At 41.7% G+C, this 25,400-nt stretch overlaps 1 protein-coding gene across 1 annotated transcript; it reads right to left on the reverse strand.

Moving 5' to 3' along the window:
* Positions 1–600: 600 nt before the first annotated feature.
* On the reverse strand, positions 601–24,660 carry YWHAQ (tyrosine 3-monooxygenase/tryptophan 5-monooxygenase activation protein theta). Its single transcript, XM_074581817.1, has 6 exons — positions 24,467–24,660; positions 23,048–23,432; positions 5,934–6,057; positions 3,237–3,400; positions 2,772–2,867; positions 601–1,672 (listed from the first exon to the last, which is right to left on the reverse strand). The coding sequence occupies exons 2-6, from the start codon at positions 23,339–23,341 to the stop codon at positions 1,613–1,615; spliced, it is 738 nt and encodes a 245-aa protein (XP_074437918.1). The 5' UTR covers positions 23,342–23,432; positions 24,467–24,660; the 3' UTR covers positions 601–1,612.
* Positions 24,661–25,400: the final 740 nt, after the last annotated feature.

A 25,400-nucleotide genomic window follows, 5' to 3' on the forward strand; every position in this document is an offset into this window, starting at 1 on the left:
CTAGCGGGAAGGGAAGGGGAGGGGGGGAAAGGAAAAGCAAAGCAATGTATTACTACAAAAGGCTCCCAAAAAACTGGGGGAAACAGTACTACTAAAAGCAGTCTAAGAACAACAGAAAGCAGATTATGATGTGGCAGCACACAAACTAATGTTCTAGAGCAGGACAAATTCCTCTGCATTTCTAAAAGTGTAACTGGAATACTGTAATAATAATGATGACCAGCAGTGAAAAAAAGACAACAGGAGGACAGACTGGAGAATTTCAAGAGATTACAAAAAACCGTATAATTTAGATGAGAAGATTTGCGAGCCGTGGAAGATATCAAGAAATTGGCTATTTTTTCTTAGGTCATTATTAAGGTGAAGCCATTAGCTCAAGTAGATTTAGTTATTAAGAAGTCCACATGTCAGGTTAACCGTGAAAAGTTATGCAGATATTTTTGTAAAATGCACATTGTTCAAATATGAAGTGAGTTCATTTAAGAGCAGACTTTTAAGAAGTATGCACTAGATTTGAGAAAGACACTTCTAGCACAAGATACTTACATTTACGGTTAGCCCTTAAGCGATTACATGGAATTGTTACAAGTCAACAGTAAGTGGTTTATAAAATGTAATTTTATTTAATGTTACTTTGCTGTTACAGAGGGCATAACATTTTCACAAGGCTTTTTTGGGACTACAATCAATGATTAGCAACACACAATAGTGGTCCAAACTCTCTAAATAACAATCACTGGACAAACTTGACACCTTCTCACATGTGCACAAACCTGCATGGAAAAGTACTAAATTTTATACTTGGACATGTGAACTTCAATTGGTTTTCCCATTCCAGTGTATTAAGAAATGACATGCACTTTAGTCTGCCAAAAAGCACTGCCTGTACTCCGGCAGTAACATGCTGCTTCTAATACATAGTAAAGTGAATACCAGAACTACAAAGGCGGGAGTGTAAGTGAACTTTTATTGGGAAGGGATATCAACTTAAACAGCAGCAACTGAAGATTAAGAGAAGCCCCTGTTTTCGGACACACAAGCTTCTGTATTACATGATACAGGAAGCAACTCAATTTGTCATTTTCCAAACTAGAAATGCTCAACTTGATCTGGCCCAATACTTCCATATTCCTACTGAAAAGAATACACAGTAGCATGTGAAAGTCAATTATGGAAAGGAAACCCTGCAGAATAAGAAGGGAATGTGGAGAATTAAAAGCTATGTGGAACACTCTTTAGTTGCAATTAACTACATTTTCATCTTACTGTAATACAAAACACAGTCAACTGGCAGGAACTGGTTCAGATTTGTTTTTAAATACCAGGTACACTTTAGTCCGCTACATAAGTGTTTGGAAGTTACTTATGTTTATATGAAATGAAGCTATTAATACTTTTCTACAGCAGTAACCGCACACCAGGAAGGCCAGGACAAACACAAATCAAGGAATGGAGTTTTCCCAAAGCTGCAGTGTGAAAAGACTATAAATTGATTTCCATACACATGGATGGGTTTTCTTTGCTATAGGAAATCCAAGTGGAGCTATAAGGAATGGAGACGTGTAAAAAGGTTTCTTGAGAAGGAAAGGGAGAATGACGCCCCACACGCAGTTTAGTTTTCTGCACCTTCTGCAGCATCACATTCTTCTCCTGCGCTGTCTGATGTCCATAACTAGAAAGAAAAGAGAAACAGTTTCAGCTTTCGGAAGCGCAGCTTTACTTCCAAAAAGCGACAGCTATAGCCTGTATAGAAGTGATAATAAATTAGACTTAAGGATGGCTACAAAGTACCAGTGCACCGGAGCTTTACAACCCTGGCTTCCAGTACTTGCTTGGAGAGAGGTAATTGGGAATAGCTCCCCATGCACAGGGCACAACCAGCTCTGCACCTCCGGTATTGAAGGCAGAGCAGACAGCGTTCTGAACAGGTCCAGACTTTTGGGCTTAATAGCAAGCTATGTCATCCATCCTAGATCATTCAACAAGTCTGAACGGTAGCTTCACGAGGAATGTCAATTTCAAAAGCAGCAATTTCTGAATCCTGAAACAAAGATCACTATTTTGATTACTGAAGCTAAGAATTTTATAGTGGTAATAAAAGACATTTGTACTGAAGAAGGAGTATTGCAAAATAATAAAATGTTGCTGTAATTTTAAATGCAGTGAATATCCAGAGAGAACACTCCCTAAAAAATTGCCTTAGTTACATATTTTAATAGAACCTAGTCATTCCATTAGGCACTTTCCTTAAACAGTTAGTCATTATAATACATACTCAAGCATCAACTGATTTTATTCTTAACACATTGAAAATTCTGAATCTTTTCTTTCAAATGAAAAATCAGGAAAATGAATAATACAAGCTGCGCTGGATGTACAACAGGAAGGACATTTTGTTTGCAAGGTAGTCATCAAAAAGTTTGAGTAAGAATCCCTGACAGATCATGAACTATTATTTTTTGACTCCTTGCCCTATCTTGTATGTTAAGTCAGCTGAATGCACCTTCTCCCCCTCCACTGAAAAGGCCAGCAAACAATGAAGAATTTGAGCGGTCCAAGCTGTTATTCTAGATGACACAGCATGAAGTTGCTGACATCAACTTACACGATGTTCGAACTAAGTTATGAAAAAGTATCGTTAGGTAAACAGCCCAAATCGGTGCTATGTTTTGGACTAGAGCAAAAATAAGGGTTTTCGTTCATCAGAAATTCAGTTTAACTAAGCAAATACACAGTTACAGAACCAGATAGAACATAAAATGGCAACTTACTGTTAGGTTGTCTCTAAGCAACTGCATGATGAGAGTACTGTCTTTGTATGAGTCTTCGTTCAGTGTATCAAGTTCTGCAATAGCCTCATCAAACGCCTAGAATAATTAAACCACCTTTAGTCTTTCTATTAACTGATCATTAAATAACCAGAAGCTAAACCTATCAGTAAAAGTAGCTTAAAAAAAAGGCAACATTAGAAGTTAATGACCTTAATGGCTCTATCTGAAACGGAAGCATAATAAAGGCGTAATAAAAGCTTGCCATGTTGCTGCAAATTTAAGTCACATTGTAAATACAGCCTGCTTGTAGCCCTTTAATCCCACTAACAATATGAGTTTGGAAACCAGATACATTAAATAGGATCATTTCCTGCATAAACTCCAGGAAATAATCATTCATATTATTTTAAGCACAAGCTCTCTTCCACTGTCCCTGCAGGCAAACAGATGAAAAAAGTAACTTACTGTCTTTGCCAGCGTGCAGGCAAGCTCAGGATTGTTGAGAATCTCATAATAAAATACAGAGAAGTTAAGAGCTAGACCCAAGCGAATTGGATGTGTTGGCTGCATCTCCTTCTTGCTGATATCAAATGCCTCCTGATAAGCTCCCTGTGAGTTTTCTATTGTTTCTGTTAAAAGAATGAGAAACATTAAGGGGTTTTTTTGGTTGGTTGTTTTTTTTTTTTTTTTTAAATACATGACTATTTAAAGTACTCCATTAGTAAGAGACTGAACAGTCCTCTATTTAAGCCCGCTCTTAGCAAAACACTGCATTCACTTTAATCAAGGTAATGATTTTAAACCCATTTTAAGTACAGCTGCCACGCTGACAAAATACAGGGAGCAAATTAAGCTACTACAGAGCAAAGGAATTCAAGACAGATAAACACACAGAAGTTAATAAATACTAACATCCAAGATTACTCTATTACCTCAATGGCCTTTGATACTTTAGGTACAAAAAAAAAAATAATAAATTGTGCATTACTTTTTCCTACAGAACTCCTGCTTCATTCCTTGCTCAGGATGGACATGCTGGCATCAGTCGGGTGTGCAGAGTAAAGGCGGATCCTGTCTGCACAGCCCTACTTCTTGAGAAAGTTTGGAAGGCATGTACTGCACGTTCCTGAAAAACTTAAAGTCTGCCTCCAAAAACTGGGTGTAGGCAGGTCAAGATAAAAAAACCAAGGTCGCGCCCAAAATAACTGGGAGAAATACCACAGAGGAAGGAGGTTACCAGGCCAGAGCAAGTACTTTAAGAGTGCTATGGTCTATTCCAGGTTCTCTTCCGATAGACAACCAAAGGGCCAACAGCCACCCTAAACATGCCTGCAGAATGGAAGGAGACTGCAGGAAAAGAAGAGCCATTGTCAGAGCTCAGAATACAGCTCTCTGAGGGAGCTAACACCATAATTGCTCTAGAAAGTGCTGTGGGAAGAGAAGAAAAAAAAAAAGTTTGGTAAGTAAAATCTGTTATGTATTCAAGTCACAACGCAGACTTGGGTTTTTCAGTATTCATACTGTAATGAGTGCTAATGGACTATTAATTTGTTGAGTACAGGGGAAAAATGCAAAAACCCTAGCAAATGCAGGAAACAGATTACCTTCTAAGTACATAAAATATATTTGAAGCTAAGAAAATAAACAGGTGTTTAGAGGTGGAACATCAAAAAAAGCTTCAAGTAAAACCCCTAGAAGTTTGCAAGAAGCCAAGCACAAGATATATGCACAGTGATACTCATAAGCTGTAACCTCCCACCGTAAAACACCAAGATCTGCTAATAAGATTATCAACCAGTCCCTCTTCTACAGTAAGCACCCATACCAGCATGCGTATCACTTTAAATGCAGTCTTTTTAGCCAAGATAAGCTGGTATTTCTCTGCTCAGACAAGCCCACAGATTTGTAACTGTTGCTTGAGACAAAATACATATCAGATTATCTTTGTGAAAGCCAGAGACAAGTTGTCTCTGCTACACTTGGACCTACTGTTGTCATTTGAATCAGGTGAAGGGTTAAAGAGTTTTCTGCATGCAACTCATGGACTTTTACACCATTTTGCATATTTTCATCTTTCAACTTAAACGATCTTACAACACAAGGAGACTAACAAAGCCTTTTTTAAGTGACATCAGCTCTGTCCTCCCACTTCACAATTTAATCGGTTTAAACTAGCCAACGCTGTCAGATGCCTACCACACCCAACCCAAGGGGACAGTCACTTCAGCACTCTGCCCGCTCCAACTGTCCATCTCCTTTCTGTGTCATGGCATCACTCCAGGACTAATTTTAGTTTGTTATGTAGAAGTGCATCACTAGCTTATGCCATACCAAGAGTTTTTAACATCACAACAGTATCTGGGCACCTTGAAAGACAGTTCTAATACTTACTTCAATACATCCTCTGAACAGAATTAAAATCCTTCCCTGAAAAGCTTCCTGAGGTACTTACAACCACCTTTGCACATGTTCTAACTTCTAGGAATGTTCTACATTCTCAGCGTGCCCAGTATCAAGTGACAGTACCAGCTGTGAAGTTTTCCAGGCCTTTTCTGCTGGACTCAAAAGGGCAAACTAAAATTACAGGGACAGTATTATCCCCGTGAACATCAACCATTTCAGAGTGCAGCTCACACTTCTTTGGATAGCTTACTGACCTAGTAATTTTGTTGCTTCTTTATAAACTTGGGTGACTACAATGAAGTCTGCTTCACACTGAAATGGTTAAAACTTAAGAGATCACCTGGACTCCATCATGGAATAAAAAAAAAAAAAATGTTGCAGAGATCTGTTTTCTCTTCCTCACCAACTTTATTTTAGTAAAGAAATACAAACAACCAACATTAAATAGGTTAGCAGACCTTCACCTAAATTATTTTCCAGAAGGTCCAAATAAGCATTATGGAACAACTATCCAGAAATTCAGGGTAGGTGACAAGAACTGCAGCTGAAATTACCTGGCATACTATGCTTAAGGTCTATTCAGAATTTTACTTTCCAACTGTATGAACACTGGACACTTCCAACTGAAATGTAGCTGTTCCCACTCAAACTCACAGAGTGAGATACTCTGCACGTGTACGTCATTTACTGCTCCCTCCCCTATGGCCCCAAACTGAAGTTCATTAGCTATTAAAGACCTGAAGACCACAAGGTACTTACGTTTTCTGTCATCACCACAGGCAACTTCAGCAAGGTATCGGAAGTAGTCTCCCTTCATCTTCAGGTAGAATACCTTGCTCTCTGGATTAGTTGCATTAGCTATTAAATATTTGTCCAACAGCTCCTGAAACAACAACAAAAGACATTGGCATATTACACACATCATTGCAAAGAAGTTTAATCTATTTTTCTTCTTTCCAGAAGTTTGTATGAACTCAAATGTTTGCTACAACGAAAAAAAAAAAAAAGGAGTTTTAAGGGCATTTTAGATAAATGCACACTTAATTAAACAAGCTGTGTAAAGGCACAAAGCTAGAGACTACATTAAGATGATCAGTCAGCCATCTGATCAGACTGCAGGAAAAGTAACAAGAAAAGGTTTACTGCTGTATAGTTTCAGGACTAGGTGTAGTTTCAGGATACACACTTCTCATTTCAAAAATGTTGTTGCAAATGAGTAAGCTTTTACTGGAAAAATGAAACACCATGCAGAAAGTTTCAAAGCTATTTATAAGTAAGAACTTATCCCCACTTCACAGGAAAAAAAGTTAGAAAAAACAACTCTTCTGTTTTTTATATAAATTGCATTCATTAAACTTGTGATAAGGAATCTCCAGCCCACCTACCAGAGAGCACCAAGGATTCAAACCCATCTAGTTGGGATCCAGCCTCACCAAACCCTACCAGCTCTTTGCAAGGCTGTAAAGTAACACCCACTCCAGTGTAGCAGGCATCCTTCATGTCCGTCCCACCGCTCCCAGGAACGGGAAGAGCTATACAGTGCTCTCCAGCACACCCTGAGCTCTGCTAGCATCGCTCCCCTCGCTCTCAGCTCTCCTACCTGATAACCAGAGGGACAGGGAAACGTTTACAAGCTTCCAGGAAGAGGAGGTAAGTCTCTCTCCAAAGCTGCATGGCCTCCTAGCCCTTCCAAGATAAGGGCAAAGGCGAAGGAGAGAAGAGGCACAGGATTTTCCCCCAAAGGGGGTACCTCAGAGAACTGCCAAGGAGAGCAGCAGCTTCTGGCTGACCTCCTCATCCCTGGGCCCCAGCAATTTTACTCAACTCGTTACCACAACTGACCCACCCTCTCTGGAGTTGACAAAAAGATGTGAATAAGTTCCAATAGACTCAAGGAAACTCCACAATATGCAGAGCAACTTTACACTAAGAATTTAAGTGATAAAGATCTGCATTCAGTTACTTGGAAAATAAACAGGTCATAAAGGCATCAGGAAGTTTCCACAAAGCTTGCAAACTGTGGCTAGTTAAGTAAGATTTTTGTTACAGGAACATGTATCCAAATTCATGAAGCAGCTACAAAGAAAATGTTTGAGGAACTGTAAGCTTCCAGGGCAAAAATCCTTAGCATTTTAATTAACAACTCTATCACTATAATTAAATGAGCAAATTTTTAGACACAAACCTACTCCCTATGCATACCACCATACCATTATTACTTCCTTTAATAATCAACAGCAGCAGAGCAATCCAGCTGAAAGCGTTTACTCATTCCAAGTCCACTTGAGGTGCTGGCAATTATTTTAAACCAACACTTGTAGCAGGGTACTTCCAATTGAGTGAAAAAAGCATTTTTGCATCCCTGCAGTGTGCTTACCATGGATGTAATATTGCGTATATCTCCACAGACAAGCTCCCTTCGGAGATATCCCTACCAAGGCATTAAGAAACAGTAAAGAGTTACAAGCACTCTTATTAACACCTCAGAGAAAACAGCAGGAGGGTAAGATGATACTGAGCCTGACATACCCTTCCACTTACCAAATCAGACATTTTTAGGACTTTCTGTAAGGCTAGAAAACCACTGACAAAAACTAGACATGGGCTAGTACAGCATAGGGACAAGTGGGGAACTTGTATAACAGCTTAACACAGCGAAGCATGCAAGGGCTTGAGCAAGCTTCTCCAACAGGACACCTCACTGGTGTTACGGAAAAAGCAGCAAAACCTTAGGTATGCTTCAAAACAACAGTTAAGACATAGTAGGCAGATGGGTAATACAACCCCATATTAATACTGTTACTTTTTTCAAGAGTCATTCCCCTATTAGAATGAGTTATTCCCGCTCTACAGGTTTCTGCAATGAGGAAAAACTTCACATTTGGTTCTGTGTTTTCCTGATGCTTTTCTCTTATGACAGATGTCAACGCCAGCCATAAAAACACAACGCTACATAAAGCGGTTTCAGTGTCTCGGAGACAACAACGCAATAACCTCAAATTTAACACAGAAGTTTGATTTTACAAGAAACTGCCCAGAATCAAGAAAGCTGACACATAACACACCTACGCTTAGAAAGGTTCCTTAAATCAGTCATGATCAAAGAGTAACCAGCAGCCTCTAAAGGCCATTCTCAGGTCAGGACTGCACTGAGCAGCAGAGATGTGATTTACCCACGTTCTCCTAACAGATTAGATGTAAGAAAAATTGTGCCACTGACTAGACAATCAAGAATGGCATGTTGTAAGGGATTTTAAACTAGATATTTGACAAAGCCATATATGTTATTTTTCTTTTAAATGCTGAAATAAAACTTTTCAAGATGTTACAAGTACAACAAAAAGGGATTAAACAGTCATTTTTTCTTTTATGTCTTCCAAAACCTAATGATTTCTTGTAGAATCATAGAGGTTGGAAAAGACCTTTAAGATCACCACCATGTCCGATCGTTAACCTAGCAGCCTAGCACTGCCAAGTCCACCACGAAACTGTGTCCCTAAGCACCACAACTGCACATCCTTTAAATACTCCAGGGATGGTGCCTCAACCACTTCCCCGGGCAGCCTATTCCAATGCTTGAAAACCCTTTTGGTGAAGAAAATTTTCCTAATATCCAGTCTAAACCTCCCCTGGGGCAACTTCAGGCTGTTTCCTCTTGTCCTATTACTGGTTATCTGGGAGAAGAGACCGACCCCCACCTCTCTACACCCTCCTTTCAGGGAGTTGTAGAGAGCGAGAAGGTCTCCCCTCAGCCTCCTTTTCTCCAGGCCGAACCACCCCAGCTCCCTCAGCTGCTCCTCATAAGACTTGTAGCTCTTGCAAACCTAGCACATAAAAAATATTACTGATCTTATTACAAAATTCCACCTTTGGAGATAGCTCTAGCAGTGGAGTACTGTGTGTAACTCTCATGGCTTGGTTACTAACATCCCGGAATCTAGTGTACACTAAATAATGTTTACAGGAGAGCTTTAGCTTGTCTAATTTAAGGTGATCCTCCAAACTACATTCCCTAGAGCACTAATGTCCACTTTAATTTTTTTTCAGATGGGGCAGGCCACACCCTTGTTCCAGGAGCACAAAAGGATTTTGCCATGGCCCCAGCCCTACCACAAGCAGCCAGCGCGTCAGTGAATCCTAAATGTGCTGCCTCCACTATGCAGGTTTGAAAACCAGCGGTTCTGTGCAGATTTTTTAAAAACAAAACAAACAAAAAAAAACAAGAAAAAAAGGGCAGATACTGGGAGTGAACCCTAGTTTTTCAGACAGCAGAATGGGTTACATACACTGCTATATTTCCTAGGCACTCCTCCGTTGGAAGAGCTGGGCTGCCCAGTCAGCAGCTCCCACTCCCAGTTCATCTCAAGGTATCTCGAGGTCCTAATCCTTACCACAGCACATGGTAAGTGAGAGATACATGCCTCTATCAGCTAGAGTGGTACATCCTCATTCTGGACTTCACATATCCCATTTTGGGTTTTTAATAGCTTTAAATGGAACAAGATCTCATTTATGAATCATGTGGGATAGAACAGAATACAAACAGACTTTGAGATAGCTAATTATTTATCTATCTATCCAGACGCTATCTTTCAAATCAATAATGTATTTGGTACACTTAGTGAGCCATTCATCTCAGGACATTATCATTATTTCTTGGAAGGCATCTTACCCTCCCTCTAACAGATAAAATGTTGGTGGGGCAGTAAACGCAGACAGCACGATAAGTTCAATGATTTACTTTATACTGTTGTGAGTCAGTAATAGCCAGGAAAACTCAAGATTTCCTACATCTGTTGTCTTATCTTTCCCCACTTGGGCTTTTCTACCTCTCCATCAGAAAGTAGTCAGCCAGGAATCCTCAATTTAAACATCAGTTTATAGTAAGCAAAATGAATACAGGCAGCCTAAGCAACGAAGCAGACCTCAGCCTACCTCAAAATTTATTTTAAATTTAGGTAAAGAGAGACAGGCACTGCCACAGGTATGATTCTGTGATGAAGTTAGCCAATACAATCGACTGCCATCCATGTTCACATACAACAAAATATGCCCATCACTTTTTTTTTAGTCAGAGAAAGTCATATATCAAAACACAGTTGTCACCATCGTTAAGAACTGCGACCGGTCTTATCACCTTCTAAACCAAGACCTGAACAACCAGCAGTTATGTGCTCTACAGTGTCAAACATGCCTCAGACGTCGCCAAAGAAAAGCCATGTGAGGTTCAAGCCGTCAGCCCGCCCTGTTGGTGGATAACTCTCAGAGCCATGAGCAGTACGAAGACGCAGGAATCAAAACTCTGTCCTTGAGCCAGACCCATCATGTCCTGGTGTAGTCGCATTAGAACAGGTTTGCGCTGTGACTGCCTGTGGCTGACGTCCGCTACTTCGCCCACACTGATGCATTATCCTCCTGTACTGTGACAGGATTTCCCAAGCCATTTCTCATTAGCGATGCTCATCCATCTCAATTTTTTTTCTACCTTCACAGCATGCTAATGCTCTTGCCATCCTAATAGCATCATATTGTCATATATGATATTCTTTTCCCCTCCTACAGAAGTCAGGCTTACTTATTTATCTATTAAAAAGATGCCAGCAACAAAGGGCTACGGGTACCTGGAACAAACCTGCAGTAGCCATGGCGAGCAGGCAAGGAGCCTGGCAGCAATACCAGCAATACACTTCTTCCCCCTTTAAAGCTAAAATTTATTTTTCTCTCCATTGGCAAAATTACTCCTTTACATGCCAAGAGAAAGTTACATTTCAATTGCCTTTTCGGATTCTTCTCTAGTTCTACTTTTGTTCTTTCCCAGCTGAGTAACCATCCTTTGTTAGTCTCTTTTCCCCTCTGCTTAAGCAGGAACAAGGGTTGAACATGTAGTTGTACTATCGGACCACTGCAATTAACCCGAGCCAGAAATACTAAGCTTAGTTCACTTGCTCATCACTTGCCCATTATTTCAGCTTTATAAAAAACAAGCCCTGAAAGAATACACCAGCCTTATTTTTACTTGAAGTGCCTGATACAGACAGAGAAGCTTCCCTGAAGACACAGCTCCTTCATAATTATTTGTTGTGTAAGCACCCAGCCAGTCTCTCCTTACATACACCACGCACACATCCCCTGCAATTCATGCACCAGTCCCACCTCACATATGCTTCCTGTTACCTGTTTTCAGGACAACCCCTTCTTTTAAAAGCTGGCATCAGAACAGAAAGTCCCACCAACCTCCCCCCATCTGAGCCTATTTTAAAAAGACTGAAACATCAAGTTCAACCACAGCGTACAATAAATACTTTCTGTACAATTTAACTATGTGGCAGGTTCAAGTGGCAGAAAAACACCACCACTATCTGATCTGCGCTGTTCTCTCTTCCCACATAGTCAGCTATAAAGAATCTTGACAGCAAAGAGGAATTAAAAAAAAATAATAATCTTGAATACTAAATTGACCTTTGAGCTGCCTTCAGCACTTGCACCATTTGGAATTGGACTTCAATAAGAAAAGCAAATACATAAGTCTCTGCATATATTCCAATAGCATTAGCTAATAGATATATTCTTCACACTTATCCGTCCAATACCAGAGGATGAACATGAACCAGGTCAGCTCCAGAGATTATCTACAGATCACAAGTAGTTTAAGGTCAATTTTCAAAGCAAGCTAAAGGTATCATGTGCCTAAGTACTGACAGAAGTTCTCAATGTGGTAAACTGAAGTAACTCAAAATATTTACAATGCCACCATCACTCAGATGTCAACACCTACGACATGTTTGGGTCACATCACCAGCACCAAGTTATTTAATGTTGTGCTATTAAAAGCCTGATCTACATTGCCATTTGCATTTTTTACTGACTTAGTACAGTATATCATTCCTTTTGCTCCACCAAGGAAAAAAGTCGATGTAAACACAACTATCATAAGCAGCAATGGTCTCCAAAAGTTTACCCCTATAAATACAAAGTGGTTAATTTGCTGCACAACCTTCAGTAAGAAGGACTGTGCCAATGTTCAAAATTGCTGGCATAGAGTTTTGTGAATAAAGTCTATATAAAGTTTGATTTTCAAGTCAGACTGTTTCCGCAATATTCTTGAGCCGAAGGCCCATATATCTTCAAGTTGTTTCAAATACTTTATTCCAACACCATCTTCACCTGTTGGGTATATGATTTTAAATGCTATTCTTTAAATGCCAACTTCATAACTGTTTGTGGGAAGTGATTTGGATTTGCACACTTCAGTAATTCAAGACAAAGTCCTCTGCTGGTCTTTAACTCATACGGCATTTTGAAAAGCATCTATAGAAAAGGAAATTCAATAGTATTACTGGGTTTTGACAGAAGAATAAGCCAATCAACATCAATGCATATAATATAAAAAAAAAATCCCTTATATCCCTCCTCGCCCCATGATGGGAAAAGTTCAATGATATGGAAAAAATAAGACCAGCTTGAACTTCAGATCAACTGCTCAGCAGCTCTCTGCTGTCCCAGCGCTCATCAGACCTGCCCACAGAGGAGGTGCTGCCATTCTGCAATGTACCAACTTTCATGGGTCTTACAGAGACTAGATTGAGTTTTATTGCTGTTTCCTAGGTGTTCCTTCCCTTCCTGAGCCAACACTGAATGTTCCTCTGTATTTTAAGTGCCCTTTTTTTTTTTAAAGGAGTATTGAAGCTAGCCATCAGAACAGATACTACATAGGTGACAGCAGGTAACTGCTTACTTAACATTGTACCTGCCTATACCAGCATACACTTACTGGCCAAACCTCACAACCAAATGGTTACATGCAAGCGAAGAAACTGTTTTGAAATAAACCTATTTTGAGACAAGGTTTGTTAAAAATAATGCACATGCACAGAGTGCACGTCAACACCACTTTTTTTAGCAAGTTAACTCACCATCCTGAACATGGATTCAACACCACAGTCCCATCTAGAAGATGAGCAGCTTGCATCCAAAAGGCACACTATGCGAAGTGTGTGACGCTACATAAATTCAGTCAGGGCTGTAGTGTGCAAAATAGCTGGAAAAGTTCTTCAGTCTCAAGTATTTCTGAAGGTCCATCCAGCTCCAATATGAGAAAACCACCTACAGGCAGCACAGAGGGAAATGGTTTCCACTCTAACTGCAGTCAAAAAGTAAAAGCTAAGAAGTTGGTGAGACAGCTCAGACCAATATATTCACCTAATATAACTGTTAAGCGCAAATTTAAACACATTAAATGTTCCAAAGTGTTTGACAGCACAGATGATTGGTGTAGACTCAGACCTTTCAATAAGGCTTGTACTCACAAATGACTGCCTGTTTTAATCGTCTAGTAAATTGGTATTATGACTTCTCAACTATTTCAAGTATAATCAGTCATTCCAAAGTCCACACTATGACTCACTGCAACCTAGGTGTGTTTTAACATTCAGCGGTTGTTTTCTTGACAGGAAAGGGAGAGTCCCCTGCTGCAACAGTAAGATCACTTTACTTTCAAAAGTGTAATTCAGCATAAGTAAGCTCTTCATCCTTCTGGATTCAAGCTCTATGCATCACCTCCTTTTGGGAGAACATTAAATAGTTTTCATACAGACCTCTGAAAACCGTTAGTATTTCAGTTTATATATTGAGGAAAATATGTGTATGCCTTTCCAGTAATGGCATGGCCTTAAGATGACCTGCAAAGCACCGTCAAAAGCAATGACAAACGTACCTGGCATGGAAACGGAGAGTGTGACCTAATTTGTCTTTTCCACTTGTTTCTGAGTCTTTGCCTACATAGTTTTTAAAACTGGCAGTCAATATTTAGGATTGGCCCTAAATGAAGTATCTGGAATCCCACTTAACAGAGGCACTGGAAGAATGAGCTGTAGCATGTCTGCCCACACTATTCCCACCTGGGGTTGAGATTAATTTCATCTAGAATTTACATTCACTGCTTACATTTCTCCTAAAACAAGAAGTTAGAAAGTCCTGTAGTCTCCAAAGAACTACGTAAGCCAGGAACTAGAAGCGTGTGTAAATGCAAGTTCTCCTTTCTACAGATTTTCATCAGACAAAACCAACAATCCAGTGAAAGTCAAAGAATTATTCCAGTTTTTATGGAAGAGTCTAAACTTTTCCACTTTCCCCCTGCCAAATGTAGAAATAAGTCTTCAAAAAAAATGCCATTCCTTTTCAATAATTATAAATTTTTGCTGAAGTAATGGCCATACAACACAGCCAAAAGCTTTCAGGAAAATTTGCTTAGTATCAGACAGATTTATCTCAAATTGATTCTAGCATTCTTTTGTGATTGCATTTTCCATATTTCTAATTCCTCAAAATACTTCAAGTGTTATTTTCCCCTTAGTAAACACGTATTACTGACATAAAAATCTTCCTTTCAGAATCCTGACTACCTAAAAGTTTATTCCAGCATCCCCCCTTTGTAATCTTCTACAATATGATACAATCAAACATAAAAGCCTAAATTTGCATTTAAAAATATTTCTATGCTCTGCAGCTACAGAAGCCCTGAAGGTATGACTAAATGATTGACTGAGATATATCTAGACTAACAATAGTCAAAATGAACATGTGGGAGTTACACGGGTTTCAGGTATGTTGCCCTTGTGCAGATAACTGATTTTAAAGTCAGCCTTTCATGCTAATAAATAAACTCTGGATGGCCTAAAAGTTTTACTTGCCTCAGTTCTGCTCTGTGTTTGTAAGTCCTAGATCAGAGGTTTGTGATCACTGAAATCCAGAAAGACAACGAAACAGATGCACTTTCTTCCTATTGTTTAGTGCAGCTGGAAGCGCCTTTTGCATTGTCCAATTTCACCTTGAAGAAAACCCAACAATGTATTATTTTATCCAGTGTATTAGGAGTGTGCCAGTAATTTGTTATTCCCCAAATGAGACAACCTACACCAATGAAGTCTAACCTTTAAAATCACAAAAACTAGAAGCCAACGTTTCAGATAACCTTGTTACAGCAATTTCTCATAGCAAGTGAACCTTGACTTTCTTGCTAAGGCCCTGCCTACCTACTTCCATTTATAACAATTTCTGCTTACAAGAGTTTTGCAAAATGTATTCAACTTCAGAACAGAACTTCCTGAAGAAGTTTTATCCAGGAAATATGAGGCTGTCAGTCTGATAAGAGTGTATATAGCGTATTTAGAAAATTTATTATCAGAGCAAATGGAAAATTCTCTGTTTCCAGAGCCTAACATGACTCCTATATCCAACTCCTTCAGTATAATTAAAGGACAGAATAAAGATTTCTAGAGCAAGGAATAAACCTTTATCAATGTCAGAAACTGGTAAATCACTGGTAAACACTTGATTCATTTAACAAATTAAGAGAAAAGCACAAGTAAAAATCACAGCTAATTCAGGACTTCCTAGTTCATAGGTCTTCACATCTGTATGTTTTGTTGGGTCCAGAGAACCACAAGATGTGAAACTCATCACTTAGACATAGTGGGCAGTAAAAAGAATTTAAGTGCCCAGTTCACATGAGCTGTTATTCAGATGTACAGAGTGAACTAGCACATTACAAGCCTCCAAGTCGGCTGTAATGCTCAGCGGGAGCATTCTGATATTGGTTCCGGCGTCTTGGGAAGCAGAAACGATGAGAAGGAACCTGTAAACATCAGGCCAATGAACTCAGCAGAGCTATATGGAGTAGAGTGCCACAAAGGTCGTGTTCAAGAAGTCTTACCTACCTTATCTAGTTAGACTGTGATAAAATTAGCTTCAAGTTTATGGTTAAATACAAAAGCACTTCAACACAAACAGCAAGTAACATCTAGGGGCACTAGGCCCATCATTCTCAAAGACCAAGAACATAAAACTAAAAAAGGGCCAAGATCTACACAAGTAAGAAAACATTGATTAATGACACACCTTCACTTACAAAGTGAAGTATATCCATGCACTTTTACCAGCACTCCCCACCCATTTTCCTCACTACCCTCCTCTGAAAACCAGGTGTCCCATATTACTGAAAACAGAATACCAAGCTTCTGTGCCCATAAAGAAATTGGTACAATCTACTGTTTTGATAATGTGTGAAACAACCCCAATTTGTACCTTCATAAAGAAATGAACCACTAACAACCTTCAAACTCAAGTGTGTTCTTTCCTCATCAAGTTCCATCTCTCTGATACATAGCCTTCTACATTTTACTCCAAAAGGACATCTATCATATTAGTACCTAACATAGCAGAAATGCCTACTAGACAACTGTCTGTCAGGTAAGTACGACAGTGATTTACAAGATCTGCTAAAAGCCTCACTGCATTATTAGAGATATAGAATTTTTGTCTTTGTTGTCCAGTTCTACCTAGTGAGTGCATCCTACCTTCTCAAGGTCACCAGATCAGTAAATGTCCTCTAGGAAATTTAATAACTCTAGATCATAGAATGGTTAGAATTGGAAGGGACCTTAAAGATCAACCCTCCTGCCATGGGCAGAGACACCTCCCACTAGACCAGGTTTTTCAAAGCCCCATCCAGCCTGGCCTTAAACATTTCCAGGGATGGGGCATCCACAACTTCTCTGGGCAACCTGTTCCAGTGTCTCACCACCCTCGCAGTAAAGAATTTCTTCATAATACCTAATCTAAATCTCCCCTCTCTCAGTTTAAAACTGTTACCCCTTGTCCTACTGCTCCACTCCCTGATAAAGAGCCCCTCCCCATCTTTTCTGTAGGCTCCCTTCAGGTACCGGAAGGCTGCAATAAAGACTCCCTGGAGCCTTCTCTTCTCCAGGCTGAACAGCCCCAACCCTCTCAGCCTGTCTTCATAGGAGAGGTGCTCCAGCCCTCTGATTGTCTTCATGGACCTCCTGTACAAGTAGTACAAGTGGACTGAGGTATAATACAGACAAAGCTTTAATAGTCCTGACTACAACCAGGCTAGTTAATCTATGGCTTAACCTCATTTAAAAATGATTTTGACACTGGAGATGGATAAGGCTTTGGCTGCCCCATTCCCAACAGCTGGTCACCTGCATCAGTATTACTATTTCCTATTTTCAATTACTCCACATCCTGCTTCTCACAGGATGTTAACATTCAGGACAGGCTTTTCAGGGCTGTCAGGAGCTGTTACTTTGCAGAAGTGGAACTCTTTGGGGGTCATTTCTTAAACTTTTAAGAACAGACAAGCCACTGATCTTCAGGTTTTTCTACTTTCAACAGACATACCTCAAGATGAAGATATCCATGCAAATCAAATAAGTGATCTAAACTCACCCCAGAAGCTTCTGAAAAAGGAAATGGCAGTGCACACACAAATAACATAATGGCACAAGTTTGCAGAACCTCAGACAAAATACCTTGCTGCCATTTACCTTGTATCCTTCACTAGCTTGCTTGCATGTTTTAGAAATTCAGTATCTGGTGGCAAGGGGAGGGGTCAGCAAGCAATGACTGCAAGGGATGGAGGCCTCAGCTACCATCAGAATTCCTTCAATGGTATTTAGTTGGGTTTTAACAGTTTTCAGTTGCTTCAAGAACCTCAGGGCATTCTAGGCTTTGTTTCTGCAAGTGTCAGTCCTTTCTTAGAAAAGGATTCGGTTCTCCCTGCACAAAAGTGTAGTACTTGAGCAGCAGATTCTAATGAAGGGCAAAAACTGACGTAAAACAAGGTGTAACTATGAATAAGTCAAGGTCAAATCACACATTTAAATTTCAAGCATACTGAACTAGAAGAGATTAATGCATTAAGCTACACAATTCTTATCATAAATCGGTGTTTGCTAGAAGTTGTGCTACAAACACAAGAGAGAATCAACTCTCTCCCCACATATGATCTTTCATCAAAAAAACCGACTGTTATTCCAAATTAAAACATTCACTCGACAATTCTGGATTTGCCAAGTAACATTCCCAACTTATGGTCTGGCTTTGAGTCATGAAGTAGCTCATCCTTTTAGTCAGTTACTTAAAAAGGATGAGTCAATAGCATTTGCTTTAATTTACAAAAGGCAAAAAGTAATGCTTGAAATACTCTTCCAACAGCTATTGGGACAGATAATTCAAGTTCAAAAGTTGTATTAAGTGATTAGTATGCCCAACCTTCAGAATAAAACTGCACCCTACATAGTTCCCATTGTCAAAAGACTATAATATCCTTTTACTTGGATTCAAGCATTTCACCTCTACAACATTATGTATTTCTGTATAAACTCTGCCAGTTCACTGAAAATAGGAAAGCAGAGAAAAAGGATCACAAGACATGAAACTCTAGTAAACTGTTTATATAGCAGCATCAAGCTCATACTTGCTGAATCTATCAGATTTCCACACGTATAATAAAAATAAGATTTCACTTTTCTGTAGGCCAGAGGTAACAGTAGTGGAAAAAGAGGGTTATGGTCAAAGCTTACTCATCATCTGACATCAGATATTTTAGCTGACATGAGAAATCATTTTGCTGCTGCAAGAAAATACCAACTTCATTTTCAATGAAGCTCTGAACTTGTGTTGTTGAAAAAACTGCTTTGAACATTACCTTTTAGTATGGGGATTTTTGTTTTATTTTTAAGTGATTAACTTTAGAACTAGATATACAAAATGGGTAAAAATCAGAAGCAGACATAGATTTTTCACCCTTGTTTTTATTAGCATTTATTGCTTCTTGATTACACAAAGCAGAAGTTAGTAACAACACTGCAACCTTGAGGGGGGGGAGGGAGGAAGGAAGGAAAGGGGAGCTGGCAAGAGCAACACACTAATACATGCTTTCAACAATTAACACTGATATCTCCCAGAAGATCAAACATTTACAAGCATCCTCTCAACCTTAAGACAGTAAAAATTGAAATAAGCTACACCTTACAGCTCAAGATGGTCTCATTGCAGGCAGTGCCGCAGGGTACAGAAAATAATCAACAGCACTAGTAATGTTACTGTTGGTCCATTTTTAAAAGTTCACAATGCCCTTGCTGACTTCTAGACAAAATGGCCAACATGGACCTGACACAGTGCAATGTAAAACTGTTTACAGAGAACACCGTAAAAATAGATGTTTGCAAACAACTGAAATGCCTCATAAGTAACTTTTCTATGAAAAAAAATTTAAAAGCATATTAAAATAAACTTTTTAAGTTTCAGCTAGAGACAGAGGAGTAAGTAACCATCAAGATACAGTTGCTTCCAAGCTTTAATGACTTTAGCCATTGCATCTTCAACAAGTTTTAAACTGTGGGCAAGTAGTCATCAAATGTCATCTCTATCGCTCTGCAAAGAGCTCCAACATCAGGACTTAGAAACTGAACACATGCAGAGCACTACACATGAAAAACACACTCAAGTTCCAGGTGGAGAGTGAACTCCTTGCAGGCAAGGGTTGATGTCCTTCCTTCCTTTACACTAGTTCTCTCTAAAGAACGAAGGAGCTTGAATGCAATGTGGGTTATCACTATGCAAAGGGACTGAGGTTCCCAGCAAACCCAGTGGTTTGATCTGCTCCCCCAGAGAAGTTCCAGTTCAAAAGTTACCCTTTTTGAAAACCTCAAGTCACTAAATGGCAGGGTGTATATACAATAAAGCATTAGTCTTTTATCATATACATTCCATCTTCAAAGTTTCACATGTTATATCACTAACTATGTGTAAGTTGCTGCTGCACCCATCCCTTCTACATTATCTAGTATCTCTGCCTTGAAATCACTCAGAGAATATAAAGAAACATGAACTTTGTGCTCAGAGACTATATGCAACAATATAGTTCAACTTTATCTCGAAAAAATAAAGTTGCCAACCTGTTTCTTTTTTCAGGGACAGGAGTTTCAAGAGCAGTTTCAGCTATGATTCATAAGAGATGATTCAACATTAATTCTCTACATAACCAAAGAATTAGTCAATCAATATAGGGACTTCAACAAAACCTGCTAGTGTACTTTTCAAATAAAACATTCGTGCAAGTTGTTTGACAAAGTAATGCCATTTCTTCATTAAAGAGCCACTCTCACCTGAAAGACCAGTCATAAGATTAACAGTTAAAAAGGGTTCAGATCACATCTACTCCTACTTGCAAAACAGACAGTTAAAGCAATGTCTTCACTGCTTGGCATGAGATGGAATATCTTACTGTGACCACTGTCGGTGGTTATAAATTAATTATATAAATAAAACTTTTACTAATTATCTATCTATATTTAGGTATCTCAACACAATTTTGGATGTTTGTATTCTAGTGGTGATGGAATTTAAGTTCCTTACCAAACCATGCCCTAAAATAATGCCTCACCTAATTGGCTTGAGGCACTCCTTACAGGAAAAAAAAAAAGTAATTGCAGACTCAGTGTTGCTGTCTTTTTAATAACTTAGCAGTAGTGAAGCAGAAGTGAAGGTTTCTACAACAGCAGAGATACTTCATTTTGAAAAGCTGTGCCATACCAGGAATGAAATAATAAAAAAAAAGCCTTTTGAAAAAACTGCTAGTAGTATGACTAACAGCAGTCACACTCCACCCAACACATCCACCCTTGCTAAATCCAAATACTCCAGATGACAAGCAACCTTTCCATACTACTTGCCAGCAGTTGTTTCAGTTTAGCTGCCTCCCCAGAATTAAAAAAGCACCTCTGAGATTCGACTTAAGAGATCCAAAAAAAGCTACAAGCAGTTACTATAGTACTAGTAAAAAAAATAAATTATCATTCGAAGGAGGAGGAGTCAAAACCACTTCGTGGCTCAGCTTTAGGAAACCTGTCCTTTGTAGTGCCTTCACATTGTGAATTCCAACCTCTCGGATGCTGACTCATGGATCATAGGAGTGGTAGATGGAGGAGGAAAGGGGGAGAAGCTGAACCGAACATAACTGCATATGGCCCTCAAAGGAATACTAAAAATCGGAAGGCTTGCAGTAGATTGCTGACATCTCCCCCTACCAAAGGAAGGAACACCTTTGCCAGCAGGGCAGAACAGGAAAGGGTTTCGGTCTTCACTACTTCCTGCTGCCTTCCAGGCGACAAGGAAAGGAAAGAGTTGCCAACCAGAGCATCACTGAGAACAGAGAAAGACTAAAATACTGCGAGAAACTCAGCTAGCACAGGAAGAGTTTGCTTTCCCTACATCAGAGGTTTGTGTTAGCATGGCTACCAGACTACCTGCTGTCCACCATTTGATGCAACTGGAATAATTTGAGTATAGACACTGCGTGAAATGGCTCACTACCTTTGTCAAAGACACTCCATCTCCCTGTGGAAGCACAAGCTCCTTGTTAAGATGGCACAGCAACCACTATGAGATTTTATGCATAACCTTCTCTTAGGAACTAGGTCTGGTAGAAGGACAGAAGGAGATTAAGAAGTCTGAAGAGTGAGCTTTATGTTGAGGTCCCAAGAAGTTAGTTCTGAAGTGGGGTGCTGAGAGGAGTGACAACAGCACCAATGCTGGCACCCCATCACCCAGGTTCTAGTGAAACTCTCATCACAGGAAGCAGGAATCGGTGCCCTACACAAGTCATATTTTCACAAAGGTGAAAGTTTTACAACTTAACTATGCCTGTAACTGTAAAAACAGCTTCTTTGGAAGACATGGACTCTTAAATGAGTTAAGGAATTAAGTGATTCGTTAAGTTAATAAATTTCCAAATGATTTTCACGCAAAGGCAACTAATTTTGACTGATTTGAAAAAAGAAAAAAAAACCACCCCAAAAATCTAGGTGGCAGCATGCATGGAGGCATATAGATATTGTCAGCACAACCCAAAGAAGTACTCCCTTGTACACAAGCCAGAACACTTAATCAAGAAGCAAATTCAGTTACTTCCAAACCAGTCAGCTTTAAACTCAGGTCTCCTAAACCAACCTAGGATACAGTTACCTCAAAAATTGTTTGTTTCCTATAGACTTGCTTCTTCCTGTTCTCATGTTCACAATACTAGACACCAAAAAAAACCCAAACCGTAACTAAGAGGAACAAATAAACCTCTGAAGATTATCTGCCACACAATTACTACTGCATTACCCACATACAGCTTCGTGCAGCCACCTCTCCCTGGTCACAGAGAATAGGGTCCAGCAGCCTCCATGCTGCTGACAAGCGTCTCTTCAGCTCCCACTACAGTGCAGTACAGTTTCACTATTGATGGCATCTGGAATTCTGCTTCTCGTACAGAAATGTATTCCTGGGCTTCGATGCATACTCAGGGTGTCATGCCAGTCCTCAAACCTCAGTTTCACGTTATGCCAGAATTAATGAAAATTCATCTTAAAGATTCCCCCAAGAAGTCAGCTTGAATCTGACAAAGTCAATTTCTACATATCTTTATTTCCTATCTTCAATATAGATGCCTTACTTCATAAAATCATATTTTATATTTAAAAAAAAAAATCCTCAAAATGTCTCTTAAAGACCCCTTGAGAGTATTTTTCTTCATAAAATGTAAACCAAATGCACATCCAGTTACTTTAAATGCTTTTAAAAGGCTATAAGCTCTGATCTGAAAAAATAACGGGGTTTTCTCATTTTCTTTTCAGTTTATCTTATGAATAGATAGGCTTACTAATCACAGCACAAACAGGCATGAGGTTAAATTCTCTGCATCTCTGCAATTACCTAGTGCAATATTGCATATGGATCACTCCATCCAAAAACATACTTCAAATACACTCAAAATTGAGTGTATCTCAAATATCTCTACATATACGGGGCCCGTAGCAGAGTGCAGATGATCTTCCTCAGAGCAACCCACATAACGGTTGCAGAAGTTACTGCACTGACTTCACCTACCCCAGCATAGTACTTCAGATGATACTCCCCAGACAAGTTCCCAGTCTTATTCCCCAGTACAGCAGCATACAGGAATACTGTATTTCTTTCTCTTAAAAAAAAAAAACAGAAGCAAAAAGAAAATCCCCACTCACCAGCACAGTGGTGCAGATGGACCTGAGCTCAGACTCCACCTTCTCCCGATAGTCCTTGATAAGCTGCATCTTCTTGTCACTGGTGTCTGTCTTCTGCTCGATGCTAGAGATGACCCTCCAGGCAGAGCGCCGCCCCCCCACTACGTTCTTGTAGGCCACCGAGAGCAGGTTGCGCTCCTCGTTGGACAGCTCGGCACCTTGCTCAGTTACTGCCTTCATGCAGGTGGCCATATCATCATAGCGCTCAGCTTGTTCAGCCAGCTTGGCTTTCTGGATCAACTCGGTCTTATCCATGGTGGCTGGCAGTGGGGCAAGAGCAGTATAGTAGCAAAAGCAGGAGAAGCTGGGGATGTTGCGCTATCGACACGAGAACGCACCTCAAAACCTGCCAGAAAAAAGACAGTAATGATGACACTAGGATAAAACACTACAGAGCACGATCTTACACCACCCCTCGCAACCCACCAGAAAACAAGGATCACGCTGAGCCTCGCCTCCCCATCCCCATCTCCAGGAGCTTCTTGGAGATGATGGACTGCAGCATCCTGTCCTTCCACACCGGGCTATGGGGAGACGACTCGTCTCAAGGGTCCATCCCTAGGGAAACCGCGACCTAGAAACCCAACTGGGGAAGGCGCGCTCAGCAGCGGCCAAGGCACAGCAGCCTCAGGAAATTGCTATCTTTCCATCAAAGCTGACTTTCTGTCCTCACCCCGCTCTCCATCCTCATGCGAGCATATTAATAACGCCGCCTAACAGGGGCCTGGAGAAGGATACCTAAAGAGACCAGCCAGCCTGGGGGGGCCTGGCCCAAAGCCCCTTCCGCCGTGCACCACAAACCCTGCAGGCGAGAGCTGAAGATGCCGAAACCAGGGAAAAATAAATTATAAAGGACCGAGACGACGAGGCAAGGAAGGGGTTAAACCCCAACGGGCTTCGCCTCATGGCGGCGGGCGGGGGGAGGCGGGGAGGCCCGGGCCCCGCCGCGCTCGGTAGAGCCCGGCGGGGCCCGGGCCTCCCCGCCTCCCCCTGGGCGGGAGTGGCCCCGGCTCCGGCCCCAGGATGGCGGCCCCGCACCGCCGGTGAGGGAGCGCGGTAACACGGCAGCGGGTGGGGGCTCGGCCCCGACGTCCCCAGGGAGAGCGGCGTGAGCGGAGGAGGGAGTGTGAGGGGTGGGAGGTCGGCGGGGACGGAGGGAGGGCGGCCGCCGCTACCGCCCGCGGCGGCCAAGACGGAAAGAGGAAGCCGGCGGCCCCGCCGGGGTGCGAAATGGCGGCGCTGGGCTGGCTGCGCCTCCCGCTCCCCAGGGCCGCTCGAGCTGCTCCACGCCGCGATCACAAAATGGCGGGCGGGCGGGCAGGCAGGCAGGAGAAGGGGCGCGGGCCCGGGACCCCCAGCGGGCGGCGGTACGGCGCTCACCTGAGTCCGCTGCGCTAGGCCGGGCCGCGGGCGCCACCCGATCGGCTGCCTGGCTCGGGGCTGTGGCGGAGAGAAAGAGCCGCTCCCGTCTCCGGCGAGAGCCAGCGCTAAAGGGCGTTGGCACAGGCAAGCCTACCCGCTGCTCAGTCCGCGCCCACGCGGCCAATCGCAACCGCGCCTGCCGGCCGGGCCCCGCCCCTCCGCACCCCAACGGCCAATCACAGCAGAGCGCGCCGCCGCGGGGGCGAGCGCGGGCAGGGCGCAAGCTCGGTTGGCCCGTGGGCTGCGGCTGGGGCCACGGGGTTTCCTCCAATTAGATCCAGGGTGAGATGACGTCACTGTCGCCATGGTGATGCTGCCGCCCTCGGCCCGCCTCTCCCCTCAGCCGCCGGCGGGCGGGAGCTCCAGCAGGAGCAGGGCAGCGGGCACGGCCCGGCACGGCCCGGCTGCCCCTGAGGTGGCCCAGGCGGGGCAGGTATGGCCGGCGAGGGCCTGCTGGGCAAAGTCCGCCTTCCCGCAGCCGGGGAGGAGGGGGGCTCGGCGCGGCTTGCCGCCCCTCCCTGCCCGTGCCCCAGCCTAGGGTAGGGGCGGCGGGGGTTTCATAGAGACTCTGCTCCTGACACGTATTTTTTGGTGGTTTTTTTTTGTTTGTTTTTCCCAATGGCAGGTCCTCAAACGCCATTTTCAAGTGAGGGTGGCTGCGCTCTGCCCCTGGGAGCCGGGTGACAGGAAGGTGTTCCTGAAGAGTTCCTATTCCGGAGGCCCCATGCGGGGGGAGGCGAGAATTTCACATAAGCAACAATCAATATATTACTTTTTTTCCCCTTCCTGATTTCAGATTCTTGAGGTCAAAGGTACAAAGGACAGAGACTGGAATTTTAGGTCCATGCTATGACATATGAATAAATGTTACCCAGCTATGAATGATAAATGA

This window comes from Larus michahellis, chromosome 3 (assembly GCF_964199755.1).
Source record: "Larus michahellis chromosome 3, bLarMic1.1, whole genome shotgun sequence".
In the NCBI taxonomy this organism is placed as follows: domain Eukaryota; kingdom Metazoa; phylum Chordata; class Aves; order Charadriiformes; family Laridae; genus Larus; species Larus michahellis.

Coding starts and splice junctions, on each gene's coding strand:
- YWHAQ (XM_074581817.1), bottom strand. CDS start 23,341: ATGGATAAGACCGAGTTGATCCAGAAAGCCAAGCTGGCTGAACAAGCT. Junction 6,058..23,047: donor CCATCTGCACCACTGTGCTG/GTGAGTGGGGAT, acceptor TTGTTGTTTCAG/GAGCTGTTGGACAAATATTT. Junction 3,401..5,933: donor CTGTGGTGATGACAGAAAAC/GTAAGTACCTTG, acceptor TTCTTTTAACAG/AAACAATAGAAAACTCACAG.